Source organism: Nelumbo nucifera, chromosome 5, assembly GCF_055504915.1.
Source record: "Nelumbo nucifera cultivar China Antique chromosome 5, China Antique-T2T, whole genome shotgun sequence".
Taxonomy (NCBI): Eukaryota; Viridiplantae; Streptophyta; class Magnoliopsida; order Proteales; family Nelumbonaceae; genus Nelumbo; species Nelumbo nucifera.
Window position 1 is genome coordinate 26,570,774 of NC_142653.1, and position 19,816 is coordinate 26,590,589.

At 39.8% G+C, this 19,816-nt stretch overlaps 1 protein-coding gene and 1 pseudogene across 4 annotated transcripts; both read left to right on the forward strand.

The window, feature by feature from the left end:
* Nucleotides 1-1,914: 1,914 nt before the first annotated feature.
* LOC104607519 (putative TPR repeat-containing protein At1g05150 pseudogene) lies at nt 1,915-5,906 on the forward strand (annotated as a pseudogene). Of its 2 annotated transcripts, none has more exons than XR_736971.3 (2): nt 1,915-2,411; nt 2,507-5,906. The product of XR_736971.3 is annotated as a putative TPR repeat-containing protein At1g05150 pseudogene, transcript variant X2 (transcript). The 2 variants fall into 2 exon arrangements; XR_016076655.1 differs by having other exon boundaries at nt 1,915-2,336.
* Nucleotides 5,907-13,719: 7,813 nt separating this feature from the next.
* Nucleotides 13,720-19,598, forward strand: LOC104607521 (protein FAR1-RELATED SEQUENCE 5-like). Of its 2 annotated transcripts, none has more exons than XR_016076757.1 (4): nt 13,720-13,878; nt 13,960-14,197; nt 15,596-18,562; nt 18,748-19,598. XR_016076757.1 is itself a non-coding variant. In XM_010273179.3 (4 exons), exon 4 carries the CDS (start codon nt 15,599-15,601, stop codon nt 17,855-17,857), a length of 2,259 nt encoding a protein of 752 aa, XP_010271481.1. In that variant the 5' UTR covers nt 13,720-13,878; nt 13,960-14,036; nt 14,101-14,197; nt 15,596-15,598; the 3' UTR covers nt 17,858-19,598. The 2 variants fall into 2 exon arrangements, 1 of the variants encoding a protein (XP_010271481.1); XM_010273179.3 differs by having other exon boundaries at nt 13,960-14,036; nt 14,101-14,197; nt 15,596-19,598.
* The last annotated feature ends 218 nt before the right edge of the window (nt 19,599-19,816 follow it).

Below are 19,816 nucleotides of genomic sequence, written 5' to 3' on the forward strand. Positions count from 1 at the left end.
ATTTGGACGGTAATTGGTTTATTGATTTAAACAAGTTTATTGACTTGAACACGAATAGGGTTCATTCAGAAAAGGTTGTAGAGAATCCGAGACACGCGTCTATGATATTTAACGTAGATGGGAACGGGTCCATATCACTTGAAGAGTTAGAGGAGGTACTCAGAAGTCTGGGGGACGATAAGTGTTTGATCACAGATTATAAAAAGATCATCGTGGGGTCGATTCCGATGGAGATGGATTGGTAAGTTTTGAAGAGTTCAAGAGTATGATGTTGGACATGCACTCTTCTGGTTCATCCTCTCCAAAAGCATCATCACTTCAAACATTATTGAGGACATCATCAATCCCGAACTCATAAATAGTACCTTCTTAGGTTGTCAACGTATTAGGCGCGGGGTACCTACCTCCCTTCCAACGTCTCGAGCTCGTGCGTCCCTTCACCGAGCACTTGTCATACTCTATAAGGACCTTACCAATTCGGTCCCAACTTACCTAGATCGGTATCAAGCACCATAACTTTCTAATGTCCAAGATTATCAACTCGGAAGTAGCGTCTCTTGACTCAGGCGTTAATATACCAAGCTACTATCTTTTGGTTAGCCGCAGTCCGGATATATGTATGGGCTGTTATGATAAGGGTGATTAAGAGTTCTTAATAAGATAGAATTTGTTCTGTTAGGATAGAGTTTGAGATGGATTAAGATAGACTACATACAGTCCTAAATAGAGTCTAAGAGTTTGAATTTGAATAGGTTTGATATCTGTTTCAATCTATAAATATGATGTAATTATAACAGTCATTAATGCAATTTTTCTAGCTTTCCTTGTCTTTTATCATGGTATGAGTGCCAAAGGTTTGAATCTTGAGGCCTCCCACCGTGTTTCCTATGTCTCTAGCGGGTGGCCGGAATCGTAGCCACCCACCGAGTCCTTGCTGTTTCTTGTTTAATTTAGATTTCCACTCATATCTCTTTTTTATAGCCAATTCTAGTTGGATGGCAGGATGCTCTTTCCCCCAATGACTTGCATGTTGTTTTCGTTGTTATTAACATTGCTTGAGGATGCCATTGATGATGCATGATCTGGTTGTTCCTAGTTGGAAGGCTGTTTGAACGTCGGTTTAACGCGTCAATGTGGGCACTCCGATGCTTAAGTATGATAATATGAGAGCCAAATCACGCATACCTTGTGAGGTTTGAGGTGATGCTCGTATATAAGCGAGTTGTCATAGGTCTCACGAAACTTATCCGAGATCTCCAGCCCGCGTAACCAAGAGTTTGTTTTGCACCTGGAGATAGATTTTGTGTGAGCTGATAAGGCTTATCGAGTCCGTCCGATCCGGGCGGGATAAGGATACAACTTGCTAACATGCAATGTGATCCGGAGAAATCGAAGACGGTGGCTAGTTTCTTAGTCGAGGTGACCGAGGTGCCCGATCTGACCTATCATGTTGAGGTATTCAAAAATGCTAAGTTGTCATTTAATTATCTCTCCACATGTCCCCATCCTGACAGGTCAGTTAATTTCCTAAACCATTAAGGCACTTTAAGAAATTTGCTCAAGGCATTTGTATTAACGGGTGTTTAACGATACATACTATATTGCACATTTTGAAAGTTTAAGAAAAAAAAATGGCACTAAGCCCAAAGTAATTAATTGGAAAATTTCCCAAAACGAGGGAAGAGAATCCGAATGTATCAGTCTATACACGTCATAAATTTATGTCCATACGTTGACGAGAAAGAAGCATTGCTGACGTGGCATATCACAGGATAGGAAATGTTTTCAATACACAGCGGATATGTGATACGAGGCATTGTGGGGCGGAGATGTGGTCTCAGATCATTAGGTGCCCAGAACAGAACAGTTCCCCCGTAGCACAAATGAAGTGGTCCCACGTTCCAAGCTCCTTACGCTTGTGCTAGGCTGGCTCTTGACTGCTTTTGCTTTGCCAGAGAGGTTGTAAAAAAGAAAGCCTAATGCCCAAAAAAGCAAAAAAGCTAAAAAAAGTTAATTAATTGTGTATCTGTGTCATTGATAAAAGTAGAAGCACCTCATACGCATCTATGCGGAACGGGATCTGCTCCTCTCATTTGGGCGCCGGAACACATCAATAATAACTTTATAATTACGGGAGATGTTCCTAATGAATGATAGGATGTGCGTGTGAGCGCCCTATGTGAAGAGCTATTCCGAAATACGTGCCATCAGAGACCTAGCAAGATGGATACGGTATGGTCAAGCAGAGATGATCTTACTCCTTCACGGAGACAAAGCCTAAAAAGCTTATGGTGTCACAGTCATTATAATCATAGAAGCCACCTCCATTAGTTCAGGTTCTGTTTAACCTTTTTTTGGCAAGTAGACTTCCGTTGATGATGTTCAGGCTTTGAATTTGAATCCATGTAAATGTAATACGTGAGATGAGTATTGTGTCGCAAACAGTTTATTTCTGTAATACAACTTTACCAGCCTCATTCGATTGCTTTCTTCTTGATCACATCAGGTAATATTTCCACGTAGCGGACTACAGAAGAAGAATGATCATCGTCTATACCTGCCTGGACTGGAATCTGGAGTCTGCACCAAGAATGGAGAATGCACATAAGATTTACTGCTTTGTTGACGATCCATGCAGTGACTTGTGACAACAGAGCCCGGCTCCGGCAGGGCTGCAGGCAAGGCTGAGAGTAGATGGGCAGGCCCAGCCAACCAAACACTTGAGCCCCACGAGACGAGAGAAGCAGCAGGAGCAGGAGCTTCCTCGTCATCCCAGCCCCACCACACCCAAATTCACCAGTGACCCCTTCTGCTGTTCCTTTAATCTTCCTCCTTCACGCCTGCACAGAAGGACAGAGCCTCTCAAAAGAAGAAGAAAAAAAAAAAAAAAAAAAGAGAAAGCAAAGCCGTCGCCATTCATCCTCCTCACCTCTTCTTTTTCTCCTCTTCACGGATCCATTTCGAATTGAAACTTGAACCACCCCCCCCCCCCCCCCACCCCCCCGGAAAGAAAACTGACGACACTAATAACATATTAGAACATATTAGAGAGAGTATCAAATCGGTTTTGGATTTCTGACGCTGAAAGAGAAATCCATTAAGCTTTTCTCCTTTAGAGCAAGACCCATAAAGCTTTCTCATCTTATTTGTCTTTCTTCATCTTCTCTTCGCTGTTATTCTCAAGAAAACAAAGCAGAGAGCTCCAACCAATAGGAACAAAAACACCTAAAAATGGATTCAAGGGGTTCCAGAGCAGAGAAGGTTAAAAGAATTTTCCAGCAATTCGACATGAATAAAGACGGATGTCTCAGTAGGCAAGAAATGTCGTTTCTCGTCGTCGCAGTAAACCCTAGGGTTAAGTTCAGCGACGATCAGATCAATGCAATCCTTGACGAGGTCTTCAAAACCTACGGGGACTTCATTAACGGCGAAAAGGGTCTCTCCTATGAAGGTCTTCTTCGGACCTACGACGATGGTGCTGGTGATGTTGATCGCGACTTTGATGCCCTGGGTTTGGACCTCAATAATGACGTTGGTAAAGCTTCCCGGGCTTCTGAGGCCTCTTCCTCTTCAATTGCCGATGAGCGGATGGTGGAGTCAAACAAGAAGCAAAGGACTGCTGCATGGGCAACGTCTCCAAATCACGGAATCGTCTTTGATTATACTTGGAAGATTGTCGATGATTTGGAGACTCTGATAAAAAGGTTGAAAGCGAAGCAGGCCAAGGATGGGAAGATGAAGGGGGAGAATTCTGATGTATGCTCCGACCCCGGTTGGTCTAGGGAATTGGGACCCTCTTCGGAGCTTTCGGAGAAGAAAGTCTCGTGGGATGAGTCTGGGCACGATTATGCTGCATTCGCTAGGGAATTGGCGACCTTGAGAAGCAAAGCGGATGGGGCCAGGTCGAGGGAAGAAGCTTTCGACAGGCACATGGCGATAGGTCGGGTCCTCTACGAGCACCAGCTGTTTAAGGAGTCTTTGGTAGATTTCAAGCGGGCTTGCGAGCTTCAACCGACTGATGTGAAGTCGCATTTCAGGGCTGGGAATTGTCTTTATGCTACTGGCAGGTATGGGGAGGCCAAAGAGGAATTCTTGTTGGCTCTTGATGCTGCCGAAGTGGGTGGAAACCAATGGGCTAATCTTCTCCCTCAAATTCATGTTAATCTAGGAATTTGTCTCGAGGGGGAAGGCATGGTTTTAAGTGCTTGCGAGCATTATAGAGAGGCTGCCATTCTTTGTCCGACACATTTTAGAGCTCTGAAGCTTCTGGGTAGTGCGCTTTTTGGGGTAGGAGAGCATAGGGCCGCTGAGAAGGCATTGGAAGAGGCTATATTCTTGAAACCAGATTATGCTGATGCACATTGCGATCTGGGTTCTGCATTGCATGCGATGGGAGAGGATGAGAAAGCAATTCAGGAGTTTCAAAAGGCCATTGATTTGAAACCAGGGCATTTGGATGCTCTGTACAATTTGGGTGGGCTTTATATGGATATGGGCAGGTTCCACAGGGCCTCGGAGATGTATACCAGGGTACTAGCTGTATGGCCTAACCATTGGCAGGCGCAGCTCAACAAAGCTGTATCCTTATTGGGGGCTGGAGAGGCTGAGGAAGCCAAGAAAGCCCTAAAGGAGGCTTTCAAGATGACTAACAGGGTTGAATTGCACGATGCAATCGCTCATTTGAAGCAGCTGCAAAAAAAGAAGCTGAAGGGCAATGGGGGTGCTGAAGGAGAGGGTACTTTTCTTGTTGTGGAACCATCAAAATTTAAGGGAGTAGGCCAGAAGACTACGCTGAGGCAGGACTTGGCCAATGCTCTTGAAATCAGGGCTTTCCAAAGGCTCACCAGGTTGATTCGTTGCAATGTGGATAATCTGAAGAAGGAAATGAATGAAACAGAGGTACCAGTATCCTATTCTGGTGGTGGTGCTCCTGAAAAGTCCATCCGCAAAGCTGCACTGGAGGGGATTCTTCGCAAATTGCTTAATTTTCTGAAGCCAGAGACTTTCCAAGGATCTGTAAAAGCCATCAATGAGAGGGTTCTGTCTGTCATGGATGTTTCAGGCTCAGGTAGGGTCGATTTGGGTATTTTCTATGCTGTGCTTGCTCCCATTTGTAGTGGTCCTCCTGACAAGCGTAAACGGGTTGTATTTGATGCACTTTTATGGCGACCAGTGAATGAAGGTAGTGCTCAGATTAAGAAAGCTGATGCTATGAGATATATCAAGTTGTTGAGGGCCATCTATATACCATCCCATGGGGTCAGTGAAATGCTGGAAATCCATGGAGAAGCAGATGTTTCAATGATCTCTTTTCCTGAGTTCCTTCAGATGTTTGATGATCCAGAATGGGGTTTTGGAATCATGGCCACTCTGGTGAAGCTTGAAAATGGTGACAGGACCCGCCATGGTCACCATACATGCACTGTTTGCCGATACCCCATTATTGGCTCCCGCTTCAAGGAAATGAAATTGCGTTTCAACCTCTGTAATGAATGCTACAGTGAAGGAAAGGTTCCATCATCCTTAAAGCAGGAAGAATACAGATTTAAAGAGTATGGAAGTGAGTCTGAAGCCACAAGAGATAAGTGCTTGTTCTTTAGTTTGCATTCCAAAAGCTCCTCCAGAAATGATTCATAGCTAGTCTGTATGAAGTGATTGAAAACTTTGTGATATCCCACAAAACTGCTGTAATTGTTCAGTGTGAAATATAGGTTATAGATGTGTTTTATCATCAGCTTGTGCCCATGTATAATAAATATCCTTTGAAGCAGCAGCTCAGAATTCTCTCTGAAGTAATTATTTATTTTGTCCTTTTTTCTTTTATTTTGTCCATGGTTAAGTGTAAGAAAAAAATCATTCTTGTGTATACTATTTTTCTATAATTCCATAATTGGGGTCTTGTTCCATTCTGAGACTTTGGTGCTTCTATTTTTTTTTTCTTTTTTCTAATCACTGGTATATCCACCTTAAGGATTTGAAAATAAAATTGGCATAGTGCAAAGTAGCAGGCAATGGAATCAATTAAGTGACTGCTCAGAGGAAAACACACTAACAATGCATGATGCGCTTTTTGACCAAATGTGGTCAAGTGGAGAAGTAAAAATAGATGTGACAGATACTGCTGAAGACAAAGTTAATTTAATCTATCCACATTGTTTTTGAGTGACTTGGGCTATTTGGTATGGAAATATAGTTTCTGAGGCTGATCAACAGTATTATTTGCCTCTAATTTTGCAAGGTCATTGATTTCCCACAAACCTTTGACATGTGAAAGCAAAGTTTTGAATCACTATGAATTCACTATACTAAGCAGTGAGTGTATGCTGTTTGAAAAACTTACAAGCTCCATAATATCTGATATTATTGATTTTCATGATTAATAATGAAATTAAGAACATAAGATTAGGAACATCTGGCTCCAATTTCATGGCACTACTATTACTGACCTATGAGATTCAACTCTACTGTCATGAAATAATTCCAATACTACAGGTATATTACATGGGAAATTATAAATCACAATATTATATCATGAGTAAGTAAACTTGAGAAGAATATGCCTTTAAATTTCAATAATCTCATAGCTGATTACTCAGAAACTCAATTTCTTCCTATTTCTAGATGATTCATTGAGAGTTCAAACTTGCTGCCTTTTGAGCTCTAATATCAGGTGAACCCAACAACAACCTGAGGACCCACTAAACATTTACCACACTTCCAGTTCCAGCTGGGGAAACACCAACCCAGCTACATTGTTCTTAATGCTTGGTGTCTTCAAATTAAAATCAGTATACCATAGAAAACAGAATATATTGAAATGCTTATAGAGCAAACTAATTCATAATAGGCATACAAAGATCCAAAGGAAGATAGTTTTTTTGTATTAGTTTTAGTATGATAGAGTGACGTGAATTATTCAATTTTGTAGCATGGAGTTCATTTTTTTCCTATGAGTATCCATTTGATCTTTCAGGCTGATTCCTCTCATTCTCTGTTAAAGAATTCTAGCCATGAGGTGTCAACTATCACTCTTAATCAGCAAGAGTGAAAATGGAGATGGGTGGTTGGATTACTTTATTACAAAATTTTGATGGTTTCAGACATGACTTCTGTACTGTTACAGGCATCTTACAACATTGTCAATTATGTACCCATAACATGTCTTGGACTCATTTTAAAACTTCCTGCATGGTAGGTCTTTTCTTTTCCCTTACTGGGTTGAGCAATTTGGAAGAAGTTGTCTGTTCTGCTTTTGCCATAATACACATTTGGATGGTTTTTTTTTTTTTTTCTTTTTTTGGGTGGAAGGGAGAGCTGTCTAGGAAATGAAACTAAGGTCATGTTTAGTTGCCTAGAAAATAAAGGAAAAATTGTGAATCTAGAAAAAAGTTTTCTACAGAAAATTAATTTGAGGTTGTTTGATTGGCCAAGAAAGCTTGCAGGCCAGTCTCATGTTCTCTGACTGGGGGAATAAGTTTTCCCAAGTTTCAGTTCAAGTTTTCTTGCCCAAACCAATATCAGAGAATACAAATGGTACATTTTCTTTTTCTAAATTACAGTTACGATTCATTGATTGCAAATCAGGTGCATCCAACATCACTAAAAGGAGTACTGGAACTCCTCCTGGTTGTGAAATTTAAGAAAAGATTCCTTTTGATTTCTTTCTTTGTCCTCCCTTTTTTGTTTCTCATGCAGGTTGGGCAAAATGGAGGGGTGCATCTGGACTTTTGTATGGTAAGAGAATACCACTTAGATTAGGACTTTTGTGTGATAAGAGAATACTGCTTAAAAATTCTACAAAACAGTTGTAAGGCCAGCTATGTTGTATGGAGGAGAGTGTTGAACAGTCAAGAAACAACATGTTTATAAAATGAGAGATAGGGGTAGACCAAAAAGGACATGGGTAGAAGTAGTAAGAAATGATTTAATCACTAATAATTAACAAGTGGATATATGGCTTTAAATGGAATGGATTGGCAAAACAGGATTCATGTAGTGGACCCATAGAGTTGCGATAAGGCATGGATGATGATCATGGTGATACAGTCAAACACTGTTTAAATAATCTGGTTGAAAGTTTCTTTTTTCCTATGAATAGTTCCTCATACATGATACATGTTTGGACATCAGGTCATTTGTATCATCCTGGTTTAATTTTGGCAGGAGCGGTTGGATTTCAGGCTTCTGCTTCCCAGTCCCCCTGAACTTGTGCCATGTGTGACATGGATGGAGAATGGGGTATTGGCCTTCTGAATTTTTGGTATCCTTCAATATGCAATTATGTGGGCTAATTTGTGCAGCTGGGATGTCTGAACATTGTTCCGTTTTTTCTTTTCTTGTTTTTTGGGGGTGGGGGAGGGGGCATGGTAGATATCATTGGGCAACATCAACCAAGAGTCCTTGCTCCTAGTCAATTGAGTACTTAAATATTTTTGTTTGTTGCAAAATTCAACGGTATTTAGGAGCTTATCTAATATAACCTATCAAGGGAAAAAAGCGCTTGTTGTAGGCACCATAATTGTAGTTTGTGATTTGAAATCATTATCTTCTAAAGCTCTTTGATAAGTGAGAGTGGATGATATGTTTGTTGAAGCAACTTATAGAAACATGGGACTGTCTTGTTTCTTGCATGCCATATGAGGGGTCACTTCCTAGTGATCTAGTGTTCAATGGTACATTAGGAAAGTAGATTGAAAACCATATAAGAAAGGAATAAGGATGATCATGGAGACACAATCCATGACAATGTGTGCGGTTGTGAGAGCCTTCAATGTCTTAAAAGTTTTGGGTTGGTCACGTGGCAGTATTGGAATGTGATGAAAGAGATACAAGAGCTGGGGAGGGGAAGAACTGAGTGATGATCAAGTGTAATTTAATGGTAAAGTGAACAAACTTGGGTTAGACAGCAAGGGCTAGCCTAAATGTGTCTTGGGGGTGCATGGCACTACTCCCTCTTGTACTATATCATTCTTAAATTCTTTAAGTGCAATCTGAGATGTTACCAATAAAAAAACTGTTTAGGATGACACTCTGTGACGTAGAGCGGGGTAGGGATCCTACTAATTTAAGATATTTTGGTGGGTTTTGTGGGGTGGAGAGAGAGAGAGAGAGAGGAACAACCAGAGTGCAATATACCAAACTTTACTTCATCAAATAAACTCTCCATAATTGCAATTGCAATGACTATTTATAGATTCATGGAACTCAGAAGTCCCTTTACAAATTCTAATCTGGACTAGAAAACGGATCCAGAACAATTTTTAATTGCTTTAATGCTACATCACTTTGTTTATAGGAGCAAATTAGCTGATTTTCTTTGTGTATTTAGGCCATATTATCGAGGGGGATTCTTAAAAACTCAAATCCTCTCATTATTACATGGACCCTTATTTTTCTCCTTAGATTTCAGGGACCTTTGGTGGAAGGTGATTTAAAGGCAATGCTGAGTTGGATGCCCTCACGTCCAATCTGAATAGTTTGTTCATATGGATCTCTAGATTTGTAAATACAGCAGAAAATGTCTAGCAAGAGAGGGAGGTTGGAGCGGCTGTGCTATGGGTCTAACAACTTGGTTAGTTAGCATACCTCATTTAAGAGATAGCATTGTTTTTTCCCCTGTTTTTGCTTGTCAGTGATTCTTACTTGTTCCTTCTTGATTAGCATCCAGATGTGGGGGTCCAGCTTTATTTTCTTTTCTATTCATCATGAACAAAATCTCTTTGATCATGTTAATGATAATAATAAAAAAAATTGAGGCAGATACAAGTCACATGGTGATTTGGTTCTGATGTTGGAAGTGATTGGACATACATGACAATTTTTTGCCAAAGTAGGCTTGGTGCTGTCATGCTGTGACTTGAAAGTTGCTCAAGGAATTCATGGATGGATGTTTGAAGTTCATTGGAGGGAAAGTTCCTCATAGCTTAGCTTGAAGAGCACGTTGGATAGAAACTGATGGAGGAATTGCATCAGACTCATGTCACGCCTGCTCCTTTTTTACTCTTGCATTGACTTTCAGCAAGAACTATAACATCACTGACATAGTTGTTTCTACATATGTATCTTCTTACCAACTGGGCTTCATGAATTGTTTTTTAGCATTTATTAATTCTTACTTTTTTACCTTAAATTATATTTCCTTCTATGAATAGAATGACTACAAGATTCTTGAATAATGAGATCTTCCATTTTCCATTTTTTCCCTTTTAATAGTAGATACAGAATAATTGATATTCTCACGCTTCAATTACCATTATGTGATATAAGCAGATAGGTCAAATAATCAGATTACCTAGAGTCACAAGGTTTGAGTGAGTTCGACCATGGATAAGGCTGCTTCCCCTTTAACTGGGATATACTTGAGTTGACATCAGGCAAGATATGTAGAATAAGAGAAAGAATAGCTAGCAAAACATCAAGCAAGCTGAAAGTTTTGAATCAAAAGCCATCTGTGGTGGTTTTTATACAACCTTTAAGTAGACATTTGAAAATTGTAGCACCTAAAAACCATATGTTTAATTGACAATGACAGATGGGGTTGCACAATGTTTCAATGCCAGCAACAGCAATGCTTCCCAAGCCATTCGTTATGTACATTCATCGTTATGAACTTTACATTTTTATTCATATATATTCTTAGTTATATCCATTCAGTTTGCAGTTTCGTACCTGGAACAGTCACCATATTTTGATACCTACAGCTACAGGGAGGTGATGAAAGTATCTTTTGCTTCTGGAGAGTCAATGATGTTGTATTTCGTTGATGCTCGTTGGAGTGTGGCCCCCATGACCATGACTGGAGTTCTTACCAACTGTTGAGCGTGGGAAACGCATCATTCTGTTTTGTTGAGTGTTGAGTGATCAATACGTTTTCTTTTATCTTTGTTCCTCATGTACATCTCAACTGCTTGCATAAATCAAAAATCATACACATCATTCAACTGATGCATGTATCCATGCTATGGGCCTGCTCGCCATTCCCTCTAAACAGGGGAGAAAAACATATGGGCTTCTATGCAGTGTGTAGTCTTCGTTCTAACAGAGAAGTCTCCGTCACTTGTGACTTGTCACTGATTTTTTTTTTTTTTTGATAATTAAGAATGCACATTAACAAAGAAAGAAAAATACAAATATAAGGTTCAAGCTGAATTCGCTTCAGTCAGGGCAAAGTCCGTTCAAGCCTTTATAGCCTTGCATTGAGAATATCTCCCTGCTTATATGCTTTATTTCATGGAATGGTGTGGGCACGGGCTTGCCCTGAGGGAAGCCGGTTCAAGCTAGACCGGCGGCTTATGCCACCAGTAACAACTAACAAGCATCATTTAGCGCTAAAACATGAGCAGCTTTAGTCAACGATCTAGATTTATATACAAATTTTATTTTACCAAACTGAAAGTCTTAACTAAAGACAAAATCCTATTTATATTTCTAGCAAATTTCCAGGGTTAGTAAAGTTTCACTCCCTTGAAGAGTCTTAATCGCTATCTATGAGTCTACGTAAACCACTACAGAGTACAGAATTCCATCCTTGGGCCTTTGCAAAAGAAATAGCCTTGAAATAAGTTCCCAGTTCAGATTCAATAGGCTCCTGAACACAACCCAAATTTCCCCTGCAGCCAAAAGAAAATAATATACAGATACAGAAGCCATAAGTGATTTTCCTATCAGGGGGCAAACTGCAATTTAATGAAAAAATAAGACTGCAAACTGATTAAAACATTTTAGTGCATGTCAAACTAAGGCTTAAGTGAACATAAAACCGGTTTAACTGACACTCTTAAGAGAGATAACATCAGAATTTTGCAAAATGTTAGGATCGATGGTAAGGTCAGCCTAGTTAGACTTAGAGGGACACCAAGATCCCTGATTATTTTATTTCCGTGTCGCACTCCAACCTCACTAATTTAATTCTACTTGAATCTCTTCTCTTCGGTCTCACCAGACCCAAATATCAATTAACACCAGTCGCTTGTGACTAGTGAGTCTGGTGGGTTGATTTCGTGTGCTTTGTTTTTGTATTTTGTTTCGTATTTCTCCACTTGCCAATCGTTATCTTATCTTGGGTTTGTCAGAACCTCAACAAACACTCTTCTCCAAAGTTGTATAGAAATGGTTTTGGGGCTGCCATTGCTTGGTTTAGGAATGATTTGAGGATAAAAGACAATGAGGGCTTATGTTCCTCAAAGATTGTCATGACCCAAGATCCTTGAATATCTAAGGACTGGATCTGGTTAAGTGGCTGCCTCTTGTTCTTCTTCAGCTTTACGACCCATCTTTTTCCTTAAAAAAAAAAAAAAAAAATACTCCTCAGTACTGTAATAAAACCTTGGTGCGTTGGGCCAGCCTCTACTTGAATACTACCAGGACTTCATTCAATAAATTTAACTTGCATTTCTTGAGTTTGGACTTCAATGCCTAAAATAACAGTTTATCAATACGTCTTTGCATGATATCATAAACTTTCTCAATTCAGTAATATCAACTACTATTGCACCTTGTGTCATCCTTGGTCCGATTCATTGTTAGATTAATTCAATTATTGGGTCACCTCCTCCTCTCACCTCAGTTACACCATCAACAGTTTTCCATTCATCCGACTGAGAGAGGAGTGAAAGTGGTAGGCATTAACGAAAGAAACTCTGAGGGACGAACAAAAAAAACGAAGACCGTCTCTTTGCAATGTAAGCTTTTGGGACTCGGGTTCGAGTCCGGCAACGGAATTATTATTTATTATAAGCTTAATAATCTTTTCTTCTTCTCCTAAAAAAAGAGAAGAAAAGAAACAAACAAGAATCAATTCATTAATGTGTAAGAACCCCTAACCAGTAGCCACCACCTCTAGTACGGCAGCAAATGGCCCTTCCACAGAAGTAGCGATGCTAGCAATGGCCCCTTCTGTGAACTGTTCATTGTCCTCAATCTTGAGAAGAAGAGCAGAGCGACGGTGATAAATACCCCTGCTCCTTCCGATTTGGGCAATGGGCACTCGCCCTGCCAAATTTGTTGCTTCAACTTTGAATCAGGATTCAGGAGGGAAGCTCCGGCCAATACAGATAGCTATCTCGTCTGGGTCAAGTGCTCTGCTTGTCGGAACTGTACTTAACACACTCCAGGCTCGGCCTTTCTGACCCGCCATTCGATGACATTTGCTCTGATTCATTGGTATGACCTAGCGTGTCAACTCGTCCCTCACCCTGTTAAACACCAGCCCGCTGCAACCATACTCTCCATCACAGTACTTGCCGCTACGATTACTCCTACGCAGATGAGTCTAGAATAAGTGGGTTTTCTCCAAGGAGACGGTGACGTTGAACACGAGCTTTGGACGAGTTGCTCGACTGAAAAAGCTCGCTTTTGGTTGTGGATTTCACCTCTCTGGTCCGAGTGTTTCAGGTGCAAGCTTCAATGGCGCCCATGCAGTTATGGGACTTGGGCGAGGGCCCACCTCCTTCTCCTCCCAAGTGGGTAAGCGGTTCGGCTACAAGTTCTCTTACTGTCTCATGGATTATACGATATCTCCGCCTCCGACGAGCTATCTTTTGATCGGAGAAACGCAACCCATTACGAGGAAGCAAATGATGAGCTTCACTCCATTACATACAAGCGTTTTCTCTCTCTCGTGGCTTCAGTCCAGGCATCCACAGTGAGGGATGCGCCACGTGTCCTCCAATTCGTGTAAACGGTTGAAGCATGCGAGGATGCTTCACGCCGTTGGTTAAGCCAAACCTATTTTCGAATACCCTCCTCTCCTCTCCTTGAATGTCGCACACGACACACTCGTTCTCTTCTCTCTCTCTCTCCCCTCATTCACCCGCCGGCGACTTAACATCTATTACCACCGGCGACAAATAATCATCACCGGCGGACGGATCAACCTCAGTTATTATCTTCTTTGCATCTCTTTTTCTTTGCATATCTTCTTCTTACATGAAAACTAACCCTAATCGTTTTGGATGGCAGCCATCCACCCGACGGCGATTTAACAACCATTACCGCTGGCGACAAAAAGCCATCACCGGCGGCGGGATCAACTTCAGGTATTGTCTTCTTTGCATCTCTTATTCTTCCATAAAAACTAACCCTAATCGTTTTGGATGGTAGCTATCCACCCGGCGGCGACTTAACAAACATTTCTTTGCATCTCTTCTTCTTCCATGAAAAGAGGGGTTTATTCCATTTAATTTAACATCAGTTTCAGGTGAGTTTTTTGTCTTTGTTATTATTATTTTTTTAATGTACAAAATGGATAGATCTATGCTCCAGCATTTGTTTTTTTGTCTTTTTTTAATGTACAAAATGGATAGGATTTCTTGCTGGCCCCTCCAACAACAGAAAAGATGGGTTTATTCCATTTACCTTAGTTTTTCTAGTTTTGTAATTTAACATCAGCAATTTTTTAAATTCTTTGTAGGATTTTATGTCCAATGGTTTAGGGTAGAATGTAGAATAGATTACAGCTATTAGGTGTAAGAGAAGAGAATAGTAAGAGAAGAGAGTAGTGGTTCAAGGCCATTTGATCAAGGCCTTAAGATTGATGAAGGTCCATGAATGAGTTTCCAATCGATTTATTAGTGCAGAAATGTGTTCAAGGCCATCTGATGTATATGTAGCTAATCTGGACCCATTATGATAATGTGAATGTCCAAACCTAGGTAATCTCATAGTAAAAAAAAAAAAACAATATCTAGATTCTCTGGGCTTCTTATTTGGGGTATCTTTTCCTGCTGCATCTTGCTTGTTGAGTGCTAGGTGCCAACGGCTTTTTTTTCCTGATTTCAGCTTGAAGCATCATTGGGATGCTACAAGAAGTAAACAAGAGTGTCTTGCCTTAACTGGGGAGGGATTTGTTTTCTATAGGGTATCTTGCCTGAAAAGGCAGAGATTCCTATTCCATAAAAAAGACTTATACTCTATTTTTATTTAATAAAAGAAAAGCTATTCTGCACGGTTGCAATGTTTTTTTCTTCAAATCTTATTCTTATTTTATTTTAGAGGAACAATTTATTCTGTCTTGCAGGGGTTCCACCCCATTGTTTCCTTGCTGTTTGGTGCCTATACTGCATTTGAAACAGGGTAGTTAGATTATCAATATCCTTTCTTTAAGAAGGAATCTATGATCAAAGAAAAATACAGATCTTCTTGTGTCCTTTACTTGGAGGAAAAAATCCTTGCTCCCCCTAGAAAACAGTAAAGAACCCTTGCAAGATTATCAACAATCAAATTAGCATACATTGGAACAGACTAGAAAAGAAGTTCAATCTGGATCCAATAATCTTGCATCTTTTATACTATGGACATTATCCATGGGGCCATAGGAAAAGTCCCTAATTATAAAAAAACGTCCACATGATCTGCTGAGAACTAAGCTACATTTCTGCAAATCATCATTATAGCCTTCTGCAAGTTTGTTCCAATCAACTAATTGTTGTCCTCTAAGAAACATGCTTAATCATGGATTTTTTCTTCACCTGTCCCTATTAATAAGCAAAAGGAAACTAGACTTCTGCAACTTTGATTTTCAAAGGATGATTTTTATTTCTCTATCACTTTTTGTTGTTGCGTTTAATAATTGGTTAAAATTTGATGTGTGAAACAGTAAATGGATGGTATCCCCCACTCCATGCAGAAACTAGACTTTGAATTGGATGAAGGCATAAGTGGAAAAGCAAACCCTTCACTCAACACCACATTTGAGCCGAATGATGTACAACCTTCTCTTGACATAAGTGGACCATCCAATCGGAATGATGATTTGCCTACATCTAAAGAAACTGTAGGCATTGATACAAGCATACAAAATAAGGTTAGAGAAAAATTAAGTCTCATTCCTGAAAAGTGGACACCAAAAATTGGTATGATATTTCCAACAGTGGTGGAGGCATATGACTTTTATAATACGTATGCTGGAAAAGTGGGATTCAGCATTCGGAAAGCAAGTAGGTCATTATGCAAACGGTCCAATCAAGTAAGATATAGTAAGTTTTGTTGTTCCAGAGAAGGAAAGCGTAAGGCAAATGGATCTTTGAATGCCAAGATTCATCGACCAGAAACAAGATGTGGTTGTATGGCAGCTATGACGATAAGTCGTGTGAAAGATGGTTATCGTGTCATTGGTTTCAATGAGACTCACAACCATATGTTTGCGACCCCTATGAAATCACATATGTTGAGATCACAAAGAAGGGTTAATGACATGCAAGCTAAAATGGCAAATGATGTGGGAATAGCTCCAAAAGCAATTATGGAAAGAGAAGTTGATGGTCATGAAAATGTTGGGCTTACTTCGGTTGATTTAAAGAATTATTTGCATTCACACCGAACTCGGAATATGGAGAAGGGGGAGGCAAGTGGTATTTTGCAGTATTTTGAAGACAGGCAATCTCAGGATCCATCATTTGTCTATGCAATACAACTTGACCAAGCTGAGTTAGTCACAAATATGTTTTGGGCAGATGCACAAATGATAGTGGATTATTTTCATTTTGGTGATGTGGTAAGTTTTGACACGACATATAGAACAAACAAGGAGAATAGGCCACTTGCAGTTTTTGTGGGAGTAAATAATTATAGACAAACAATAATTTTTGGTGCTGCATTATTATATGATGAAACAATGGCTTCATTTGTATGGTTATTTGAGGTGTTTCTCAAAACAATGGGAGGAAAACAACCTCTGACAATTCTCACTGATGATGATGCAACTATAGAAAAAGCAATTAATTTGGTATTACCTAAATCACATCATCGGTTATGTGTTTGGCACATGTTCCAAAATGCTGCAAAACACCTTAGCGGTGTTTTTGAGAAGTTCAAGTTATTCTCACAAGATTTTAAAAGATGTGTGTATGAGTATGATGATGTTGATGAATTTGAAAGTGCATGGAAGAACATGATTGATAAATATAGACTTCAGGAGAATGAATGGTTGCAAAAATTGTACAATAAAAAGCACAAATGGGCTTTAGTGTATGGACGACAAACATTTTCTGCCGGCATGAGCATAACACAGAGAAGTGAGAGTTTGAATAACTGTCTGAAGAAATACCTCAATATTAAGCATGACTTGTCAAGGTTCCTTCAACACTTCGAGAGGGTAGTTGCTGATAAACAATATGAGGAGTCAAAAGCTGAATTTGCAGCAACACAAAGCACTCCATTCATGGTAGCAAATATGGCAATTTTAGATTTTGCTTCTCGTGTGTACACACCACCTATTTTTTCCATATTCCAGAATGAGGTATTGCAACAGTTAAATTGTAGGATTGAAGATGAGTGTGTTGTGTCTGAAACATCAATTGAATATACAATTCATTTGTATGGTGTGAACCGTCAATATAAGGTCACTTTTGATCCAAGAAACAATTCAGTCAATTGCAGTTGTAGGAACTTCGAGTTTGTTGGAATCTTGTGCAGGCATGCTTTGAAAATACTTGAATATAGACATGTAGAGGTTTTGCCCTCATGCCATGTATTGAGAAGGTGGACTATCAATGCAAAAAAATCTGGGAGTGAAGCATCACATGGACATTTGGACCAAGCTAGAAAAATGGCAATCCACAAGAAAGAGCTATTTCATTTGTTCACCCAAATAGTTAATCAAGCTGCACCTAATGATGATGCTTACAAGATAGCTATGCAATTAGGAGAAAAGATTTTAGAAGAAGTGACAATGTGTTTAAAACAAGCAACCACTAAGCAATCATTTGTGGCATTTGATGGCATCAAAGTTGATGGATCTCCTTACATAGATGATGGCACACAAGTTGAAACCAATGACACACAAATGGATACTTGTGGCACACAAGGTGAAAAAGATATCAATTGCAACCTGAGGGTGACTCGGTATTCTCCCCACTAGCAAGGAACTACTTCATCGGCGTTGAGTGCCTGGCTATGCAACCTGTCACCACCCCGTCGTGCTTCTCAATAATAGAGAATTTAATGCAACAAGGGTTTTTGTTTGAGTTCGACAGGGACAGGTGGCAGTTGGGTTTTTTTGCGCCCTACCATGAGAGTGAGGCGAGTTCAGTGGAGTGCAAGGTGCCTGGGTTTATAGTCTCATTATCGTTGGAGCTGTGATCAGCTTCCTCCTTGAAAAGGAAAAATTGCAGATTAATACCCTATATTTTGGGCTTAGTCTCACTTTGGTCCTCAATCTTCAAAATGTGTCAATTTAGCTACCTACCATTAACTAGCTATTAAATGGCATTTGAAAAGATACAAATGCCTTTTGGGTATCATGTAATTTTTCTTTACCAACCATCCAAATACCCTTTGGTCTCTTCTTCTCTCTTCTCTCTTTCTCCATCTCTGTTTCTCAACTAATATTGAATATGCCAGGCCCTACAAACTAAAAAGTGGCGGTGTTTTCAAGAAAGGCTTGAAGAACAAGTAGACAGCGACTGTAAAGGATTTTCTGCTTCAATTGTGGTTGCTGTTATTTTTGCCGCAGTCAAACAAGATTCTATTTGACAGTAATAGAAGGCAATATACAGGGTGCAAACTTATATTTTTGATAAAATCCTAGTTCCAAGATAAATGCACTTCGGGATTTCACAATTATGTGAGTTGAATTTCTGTTATTAAAGAATCTATAGATAACTCAAGATGTATTAGAAAGCACTCTAGATGAATTTACTTGTGTCATTGACGGGTTGTCAGTATAATCCTAGAGCTCACATGTTTTTCATATTTGTGGCTTTATGCTCTTGAATTTGTTAATGTCATCTGATTGATCTCTTCGAGCAGAATTTTCCCCAGTCCAAAAATCAACGTTTCGAAGAGGACTAAAAAACGGTGACAGAGGTGACCCACCTGATGACATGAAAGACACTTGGCAAGCTGTTGAAAATCGCCTCCAACAAATATGGAGGAAGATCAGCAGGGCAGCCCTCCAGCTTCTCCCATTCAATTTCAGATCTTGTACCATTATCAACTGCACTCCTCCCCTGTTTTTCATATTTATGCACTCCGTGGACAGTGGACTGTAAATTGATCTCCGGCTATTAGAGGCTTCTCCATGTCTTCTGCAGTTCTATAAAATATGTCCCAACACACGTGTTCTTTACGAAGAACTCGGACCCTTATAATCCACAGAAAATTCACCATTTCTTCCATTTGGAAAAACAACAAGAACACAGTCAACACAATCAGGGTGTTCGAATTCAATCTCGGGCATCTTACCCTTCACCGGACGAGACGGAATTTTGATGGGGGAAAAACTCCAATCCCATAAGTTTCTCCAGATCAGAATAACCCAAACCATTGAGGAGCTTCACACCCCATCTAAACCCACCTGCGGCCATGGCGATTGGCGACAACAGCAATCACATGACCCACATCATGGTTACAACACCGAAACATGCGTTCTCCATACTTGAAGTGATTCCAACAAGGAGCCTTTAGGAAAGAACTTGGGCAGGAAATCAGATAGGATTATATTTATACATTCATTTCATCTTCTTGATGAACAGTGTTTTTATTTCAAAGGATAATTTTAACATTTTCAAAAGTTCAAAGTTGCACATGGTGTCATATGTAATTGACGATGATTAATGGTAGGTACTAAATCGATACAATTTGGAGATTTAGATAATGAATTAGCACATTTTAAAGTTCGGGGGGCCCAAAGTTCAGGTATTAATTTGCAATTTTTCCTTTTTAAAGCGTCTTCCCACTTCAATATGAATTAACCCTTTTTTCTTGAATTATTTTTATAAAATAAAATAGGTTTTTGTATTTGCATGTAGGATCGAGTGACGGTCAACCACGTCTGCTATGACCCATTTCGGTGTGGACTCGAAGTAAAATTCCTTCA

Coding starts and splice junctions, on each gene's coding strand:
- LOC104607521 (XM_010273179.3), top strand. CDS start 15,599: ATGGATGGTATCCCCCACTCCATGCAGAAACTAGACTTTGAATTGGAT.